Source organism: Sinocyclocheilus anshuiensis, unplaced genomic scaffold, assembly GCF_001515605.1.
Source record: "Sinocyclocheilus anshuiensis isolate Anshui unplaced genomic scaffold, SAMN03320099.WGS_v1.1 scaffold204, whole genome shotgun sequence".
NCBI classification, from domain to species: Eukaryota; Metazoa; Chordata; class Actinopteri; order Cypriniformes; family Cyprinidae; genus Sinocyclocheilus; species Sinocyclocheilus anshuiensis.
In genome coordinates, this window is record NW_015557064.1 from 858,073 (window position 1) to 867,242 (window position 9,170).

The window sequence follows — 9,170 nt, forward strand, 5'->3', positions numbered from 1 at the left end:
AATAGCCAAAAATACATTGTATAGGTCAAAATTATCGATTTTTCTTTAATGCCCAAAATCATTAGAATATTAAGTAAAGATCATGTTCCATAAAGATATTTTGTAAATGTCCTACCATAAATATATTAAAACTTAATTTTTGATTAGTAATATGCATTGCTAAGAACTTAATTTGGACAACTTTAAAGGCAATTTTCTCAGTATTTTGATTTTTTTGCACCCTCAGATTCCAGATTTTCAAATAGTTGCATCTCGGCCAAATATTGTCCTATCCTAACAAACCATACATCAATGGAAAGCTTATTTATTCAGCTTTCAGGTCCAGGGTCACAAATGTGTCAGTTTTTAGTCTTAACTTTTTAAATAGGTTGCTGTTAATGTTGTTAAGGTAAAATAAAGTATAACATTTTTTATAAGTGTAATATGGTTGTAAAAGTAGTTCTTATGTTTGTAGGTAAGGAAGTTTGTTCACAGGCTTGCTGCAGTAATATATGAAACTCTTTTCTCACCAATGCACAAGGCAGATTTTTATATTGCCAAGTCATTACAGCATGCTGTTCCTGGACATCAGGATTCTGCAAGCTTGCCCAGACCTAATCCATGTGTCAGATCCAAGGAGCACTTCATTTTTTTAAATTTGAATAATTTGTTGCATGAAGAAAGCTGCCCAGAAAGTTTTACACAAATTACACTTTTACAAACACTGATTTTACATTCACCAGCTAAATTGTACATTTGATTGGGAAAGTTTTAAATCAAATCTTAATTCTTCACATCAGTGCTACAGAATTTTTTATTTTTTTGAGGTCGATGTAAAGTGTCGACACAAGATTAATGAAAAACCAAGAACCAACTACCATTCAGTGTAGTGTTAAACATGACTATTGGCAATTGTCCCATTTAAAATTTTTACAAACATAAAAGCTTGATAGAAAGACAATGACAAGCATTATGAAGTCAGGTCCACAATGATTTATCATTAATTTTCGGTGCAAGCTTATTTGAGATATGTTCACTTAAAATGTATAGAGAAGTACAGGGGACAAGTAGATAAAAATAAGAAAATACATTTTCTCAACAAAACAAAACAAAAAAAGGAGAAAAACAACACAATCTATTTTCGAAAACAAAGAAATCGGTTTAAACACAGTGTCATTCCAACAGACACCTTAAAATGGGACCGCAGCACAAGAATGCTTTACAATAAATATAGAGCATGTAACACTGATTTTGAAGCTGTTCATACTGACAATGTATTACAGTGCGATATGAAGGTAAGTGTGCACTGGCCCTTAAATTTAAACAAACATTCTAGCATCCTTTCCTAAAACGTGAACCAACAAATAAAATACAACAGACATGGAAAAAAAATAAAAAGCAAATAAAAAGGAAACAATGTGTTAGCAAGATAATGCACGATAAACTCCACTGATAAGATTTACAGGTGCGTGCCATAAAGCAGGGATACAGTATGCCTAAGCTATATATATGCTATATATAGTCATTTATGAATATGTCGTAGCACTGCAACCATGAAACATGCTCCACGGTGATAATAGAAACTCTTCTCTACACAACATCTACATATGGAAGAGGGAAAGACAGGGCAGGGGCTCAGTGCAGTATTCTCAGGGACAAGGGCCGGGTCTTTTAGCTACCCTCAGGGTTTTGGGTACCACAGATGTCTTGGCTTGGGCCCGAGGGGGACAGTAAACATTTTCCAGAGCCTTCTGGAGCACAGGGGGTCCCCCAGCATGTCAGAACAGGAGTAAAAGTAAGGTGAGGGAAACAGTCACTCCACCATGATGAGCCGTCTGTCAAACTCCCCACTAATGTCCTCCTCCTCGTGTTCACAAAACCTGCCTTGGCCAAAGGACACAGAAAAAGTGCAGGTGATCATATAGACAGAGCCGTTTCTTCTTGTCTACAAACTGAAGGAGCTGCTTCCTAATCAGCTTGGATCTTCCTCAGACACCTTGAATCTCTATTTCTAGCTCGCATTCCAAATAAGGCCCCTCAGAAACCCTGGAAAGCATTTGGGAGGATCTGGAGTTAAATATATCCATTCCCCTGACACGGTTTTTCATGTGGCATTTGACTGATAAGAGGGTGAAGGGGTCTGAAGGACTTGTTTGTCCTCAAGAGGGGGCGGAAGAAGGTGAAACATTTGGCCATTTGTATGTGTGTGTGCTGGTGCTGCATCATCGTCACTCATTTGTAAGGCATGCAGAGGCAAACTTGAGCAGCGTTTGGTGGGTGTCAGTGACAAAAATAGCACCTCTTCTTGAAGAGAGCTCCTCCCTGCTAGGGCATGCCAAATACAGTAGAGATGCTGTGGGGCAGCTATCAACATCCTTTTACAGACAGCGGTGAAAGGAAAGGCGCTGATTTTCAGACACAATGTATGGAAACACTTTGACTAAAGCTAAAATTATGTTTTTTTTGGTACCACTTTACAATACAGTTCAGTTCATTACCATTAGATAATACATTAGGAAACAACACTTTTTAAAGCATTTAATAATCTAGGTTCATTTACAAATAAATATTTTTTTATACAACCATAAATGTAAAAGCTGAATTAGTATACATACTATTCAAAGGTTTGGGGTTGGTAAGATTTTTTAATGTTTTCTGGAAGAAGTCTCTTATCCTCACCAATGCTGCATTTATTATTATTATTATTATTATATATTTTTTTTTAAACAAACAAAAACAAAACAATAAAAGCATTAATATTATTTTAATTCAAAATAACTGTTTTCTTTTAAAATATATTTTAAAAGAAATTTGATTCCTGTGATGTCAAAGCTGAAATTTCAGCATCATTACTCCAGTCTTCCGTCTCTCATGATCCTTCAGAAATCATTCTAATATGCTGATTTTCAGCTCAAGAAACATTTCTGATTATTATCAGTGTTGAAAAAGGTTTTTTACTTTTGAATGGCAATTTATGTAGAAATCAACATGAATCAAGATTAGTAAATGCTGTAAAAGTATTGCATTTGCTAAAATAAAGAACCTAACTGTAAAGTGTTACCAGAATTTTTTACCATAAAAAGGGAAATGAACAACATCCTTTTTCAGAGGAAAAGAGTAATAAGAAAATCCAAACTAGTAGTGAGCAGAAATTAATGCAAAATAATTAAGTTATTGGAGAAACTGGGCCTAATTAAAAAAACACAACCATTAAAGGTCTTAATTAATAAATTAATTTCTGTAATATCTCATTAAATTCAATGCAACAATCTATATAAAAATGGTTTTACAAACGATTACCACATAAATATGTTACGTTCATATTTTCAGACCCATTGTTTTCACCTTAGATTCTTATATTGTTAACATTTAAGTGAAAAATGCAATCATTTAAGAAATGAAAATAGTGAGGAAAAAGTGAGAGAAAAATTAAAGTTCAATCTAAAGACTGAAAAGGACACTGAACAGAAAATAACCGTTTCCACACCGAACAAGACACTTAAATCTAACATGCAGGGAATGATGTTCTGAGACATGTGAACAACTGTATCTGATTAAATCTGAATGCAGCACAGCTATTTTTAGTGGATGTTGCCGCTGTGAGCGGTACAGAGTGCCAGTGGAGGAAGAACAGTACTATTACCACCCTCATACATTCAAACTGTCACACTCATATCAGACCTTTTTCTTTTAAGATATAAGATATCAAGGTTATAATATTAGCAACAAGTAGAAAATTAGTATCAAAGAATAAACATAACAAATGATTGCACTTCACAATGTTAAAAAAGTACAGAAACCCCACAGGACAGCTTCTAATATTTAAACCTCGGATTTGAAAAGTAAGTAGAGAGAGGAAGTAAACCCTCTGGACCTTCACCTGGTTGGTCAGCTGATTGGGATCTGTGTTAACAGCCACACTCCTGCACGCTCCCTGCTTGAGCCCGTCTGGGAGAACGCAGCTGCCGCAACGCTGCATCTCCGTACTGGATTCCTGAACCCATCCGCTCCGGGTCCAGCTCGCCTACACAACCAAATGACAAGCACAGCAGCTCGATTCAAATGTTTTTGTAAGCTTATAAGCAACAGTAAAAGGCACTGGTATTTTTGTACCTGACTCTATTTTGTTAAGGATTTTCCGAGCACACTGGACAAAAGCTTCCTCCACGTTCTCCCCTGTTAGAGCACTGGTCTCCAAAAACATGAGCTCTGAAAGCAAAGATATAAACAATTACATCTGTTTTGTTAAATTAATAATATTCACTGAATGCAGTCTCAAAAAAAAAAAAAAAGAGTTCAAGAATGTGATTATATTGTAAAATGTTCTATAATAGCGTTTATTTAGTATTATTTATATATTATTCTAGTATTTAGTAATATTTTGAAGTGGATTTTATTTTTGTATTTTCAGTTTTCATTTTGAGTAATTTTGAAATGTGCTTTTATAATTTTTCTTAGTTTTTTATTTCTATTTTGCTTTCATTTATTTAGATTTGGCTTTAATCATTTTAGTACTTCTACTTAAGGTCTTCTTTATTTTCATTTAGTTGCCATGGCAACATTTCCAAATTTCCGTTTTCCATTTAGTATTTCTATTTTATTTCAGCTTTATTTAAATGAATGCAAACAATTTTAATAATTGTAGTTAACAATAACACCACAGATCTACAAACACTCAGTATATCTACAATGGTAATGCACTAATAACCAATCACTGGTTTGCCTCTGAAAAAAGCCCTAGTGATCTCAATGCAGACAGTTGTGAGTCTATACTGGTTCACTAGTGGGCTCTTCATGTTTATGTTAGTAATACTATCCTGTAGTGACCTCTAGTGGTAAAGTCACAATATGAAAGCAGATACATTGTCAAATACCTCATTTTGAGCTATAAACATGCTTTAAAGGATATTATGGATAGAGGACTTTTATATTAGCCAAAAGCAATGGTTTTAAGTTAAAAACATCTTAATGATGGATTTCTTTATTACAAACACACAGATTTTCCCTTCACCAGATGTTAATTGATGGACTGGAGTCGTGTGGATTATTGTGATGCTTTTATCAGCTGTTTGAACTCTCATTCTGATGGCACCCATTCAAATAATTGGGTGCCACTACAATTCACTACAGTTGTTACCAGCCGGGAACTGCTTGTCTGACATACGCACCATTCTCTTGAGCGAAGCGCGAGGCCTCCAGAAAGGTGACTTCACGGTCAGCATCCAGATCTTTCTTATTTCCACACAGTATGATCACTATGTTCTGACTGGCCAGCATCCTGGCATCTGTCAGCCAGTTGGTCAGAGCGTTGTATGTTTCTCGACTAACACCCAGAGACAGAAAGCGTGAAAAATCAATGCACTTCAGGATCTATAAACACATACCATAGTATAGCTCTAGGTAAATGTCCAGAAATATATTAATATCTGAGAAGAAAAAAAGAGCAATACACAATATTATGCAGACGCACTGGATAAACAAGTGTGACTTTACCTAGTGATGTCATACATGAGAAGAGCCCCTGCTGCCCCTCTGTAGTAGCTGCGTGTTACAGACCTGAGGAGAACAAACGTTAAGCCTCTGTAAGATCAGCAAAAGTTTGTGATAACGGACGGTCAAATCTAGTGATAAACCAATATATCAGCCAAACAATTAAGTGGCTGATATTTGGTCATTTTAGAGATTAATGGAATTTGCCATTAGTTTCAGAAATATATAATACTTCTCTTTTTCCCCAAATACACTACCATTCAAAAACTGGGATTATTTTTAATCCTTTTATTCAACAAAGAAGCAATCAACAATCAATAATAAGCACCAAATCTGCATATTTGAATGGTTTCTGAAGGATCATTTGAGACTGAAGGCTGGAGTAATGGCTGCTGAAAATTCAACATTGTCATAACAGGAATAAATTATATATTAATATATATTAAACTAGAAAACAGTTATTGTAAATTGTAAAAATATTTCACAATATTGCTGTTTTTTTACTGTATTTTTAATCAAATAAATGCAGCTTTGATGAGTATAAGAGGCATCCTTTAAAAAATATTAAAACATCTTACTGACACCAAACTTTGGACTTTAATTAACTTTGAGTTAATTTTGAGTACATATGCGAAATAAATGCTTGCTTAAAGGCTGAACTGTCATTCACAAACACATTTAACTTCAAACAGAATAATCAATGAGGAAAAAAATGTAGGGTGAGATTTATTTTTCATCTGGAATTCATTCAATTGTGAAAAGTACTAGAATGAAGAAAGCGAATGCATGTGCTAAAGTAAGTGCTAAAACATTCACGTCCAAATGATGTTACTGACATTAAATAGTACTCTGGATTGTATATTGGTATTATATCAGCAATCAGCCACCCTGCCGTCTAGATAACGTCACTAGGCGCTGCAAAATCAATCTCAATTGACCGCTAGTCAAATCACATCTGCTCACAATAGCAGGACTGTATGGCTCAGCTCTCCTCCAACATTAGCCGGACTGACAAATTTCTGTTCAACCTTTTTACTTGAATGACTACAACATATTATCTGCTATGAGGTATTAAGACTCATAATTCTGAAATAAACATGTAAGACAATATTTTAATGCATTAATGTTTAAAATGAGCTGCAGCAGCAAAAGACAAAAAACAAAAGCTCTTCTCAGTGCTGTTTGAAGAAGACACTAACTGCATATTTTGCTTTAAGCTATCTTGTGCTTTTTTATGTACAGTGGGTACGGAAAGTATTCAGACCCCCTTAAATGTTTCACTCTTTGTTATATTGCAGCCATTTGCTAAAATCATTTAAGTAAATGTTTTTTCCTCATTAATGTACACACAGCACCCCGATTAATAAATCGGATTAATAAATCTGCAAAAATGTCAACAATTCTGTGTTTTTCTGTCAATATACTGATTGGACTTGATTAGGAAAGCCACACACAAAATTTAAGGGGGTCTGAATACTTTCCGTACACACTGTATATAATTATGTAGCTGTAACAAAAAACAGTTTTTACTTTAACAGTGAAAGAAAAATAGCTTTAACACAGGGGCGTTGTGCAGTGTTGTTATTGTTAACTAAAGCTATTAATAAAAAAAATACATACATATATATATATATATATATATATATATATATATAAAAATAAATAGATAAAAATAATTATATTTCTGAAAACCACTCTTATTATCTTACATGATTTTTCTTCTCAAGTAAATTTATCTTGTTTTAAGGATGTATTTATATTTTTCTTGGAAAACTTTTTTTTTGTTGCAGTGATACTATCAAAGGCATTGGGCGGGTAAAAGATGCATTTAAATATATATATACATATTACAATTAAATATAATTAAAAACTTACTGTATATAAAATTAAAAATGTTTTACAAATTAACTAAATTCAAGATAAAGTACTAACATTTCTAAAACTGAAATAAAAACAAAGCTAAATAAAAATAAGAAATAAAAATGATAAAACAAATTTACTAAAACTTAATATATACTTTTTTATATAATAATTTGTTATTTTTAAGGGGACACCAGTGGCACATTTGGCTTAATTGTTCCTCTGTGCAAGTTAAAACAAGATTAAAGAAAAAAAAACACATAGTTAATAATATACTTTTTACTTTTTAATAAGTCTCAAAGCTACGTATAAATACACACACACTCACACACACAAAAAAAAAACAACTAAATAAACAAAAGGCGATTTGTGTGACATCAGCGTATTTTCATTTTAAATGTGCTGAGGCTATTTCGGCTCTAAGGAAGCTGCTGGTAAATGTTCAGTGGAAATCAAGTGCATGTTGATAGCGCTGACAAATTAATCTGCGCAAGGTACTATAAACTCCTACATGCAATCTGGACTTGTCATCTTGTGAATCACTCCCTCACCAAATGCTCCACCATATGACTGCCTGAGAATAAATCTGGAAATTATCATCATAAGCCAAATCTTACAGTGGTCCTTACAAACATGGCCAATCCAATAGAGAAACAGTTCTAGAAATACGACACAGCCGTATGAACACACCTGAAACGCTCCTGTCCTGCTGTATCCCAGATCTGGAGCTTGACAAACTTATTGACCACACTGATTACCTTCGAGCCAAATTCAACCCCAATAGTGTGATTTGAGTCATCTTTGACTGGAGGAACAAGGAAAAGACATCAGCAACAGAACAGTGACATTTGTGATATTTCATAGATTTGTTTCTCAACGTTGAATGGCAAGACAACAGAAACTGACATACATCTTTTTTCTATAAAATGATGAAGCAGACAAGATTTTCCAGTTCCTGCATTTCCTATCACAAGGAACTTAAACAGGAAATCTAGAGGGGAGGAAAACAAAAACAATAAAGATGTTTTGTCAAGAACTGCATAGAATTCTCATAATAAATAAAAGAGTATAGGAATGCTACTATATCAAACATTAGCCAGACTATAGGCTATTAATACTCAGTCATAATATGTACACTAAAGAGATATGTCATAACACCCAGGTTATATCCAAATAAATAACGGCTTTCTATAGTCATTGTTATTGTCAGTACTGTATTAATTGACTAATCAAAGATTAATAAACACTTATATGAATGGCGTCGACAGATGAAACATATGGCAGACATATAGCTGCTGCCTAGCTGGTACTGAACATAGCTTGTAAGCAAATACTGTGATGAATGAGCTCGGGTCACCTGCCAAAATTCATTATATGCTGTCGATAAGAAGTGTGGCAGGAGAAAATGAAAATTAGTCACCCTACCGTATGTCTCTGACATGACTGGCGCTGTGTTTCTAGACTGTTTATACTGTGTTTCCTTCTTTCAAGGCAATCAATAAGGATATCAAATAAAGGGAAATCCCTTCGAGGGTTTCGCGCATCCTTGTCGGAAGTTTGTGTAGCAGCTACTTCCTGTTGAGATTTTCAAAATAAAAGTCAAGGATTCTTTACAAAATTACACAAAATGCACGATTTTTCTGAAAGTTATGAAAAAAAAAAAATAATTAATTTTATTCTTGGTCATGAGTGTTTTTTTTTTTTTGTGGTGTTTTTGACAGACATGTATGTAAATCTAAATGTTTAAGATGTGTTTTGTGCATTTTTTATTAAAACCTTTATACATTATTTAGATTTGGTTTACTGCAAAACTCCAAGTGCTTTCAAGTAGCCACTAGGGG

General features: G+C 33.9%; 1 protein-coding gene across 2 annotated transcripts; it reads right to left on the reverse strand.

Annotated features, from left to right (window-relative positions):
- Nucleotides 1-957: 957 nt before the first annotated feature.
- On the reverse strand, nucleotides 958-8,885 carry LOC107676603 (ras-related protein Rab-4A-like). 2 transcript variants are annotated; one of them, XM_016471182.1, is made up of 8 exons: nucleotides 8,755-8,885; nucleotides 8,240-8,320; nucleotides 8,020-8,134; nucleotides 5,473-5,535; nucleotides 5,148-5,302; nucleotides 4,093-4,188; nucleotides 3,860-4,003; nucleotides 958-1,859 (listed from the first exon to the last, which is right to left on the reverse strand). In XM_016471182.1, exons 1-7 carry the CDS (start codon nucleotides 8,768-8,770, stop codon nucleotides 3,888-3,890), a joined length of 642 nt encoding a protein of 213 aa, XP_016326668.1. In that variant the 5' UTR covers nucleotides 8,771-8,885; the 3' UTR covers nucleotides 958-1,859; nucleotides 3,860-3,887. The 2 variants fall into 2 exon arrangements, with proteins under 2 accessions (XP_016326668.1, XP_016326669.1); XM_016471183.1 differs by having other exon boundaries at nucleotides 958-1,863.
- Between the last annotated feature and the right edge of the window lie 285 nt (nucleotides 8,886-9,170).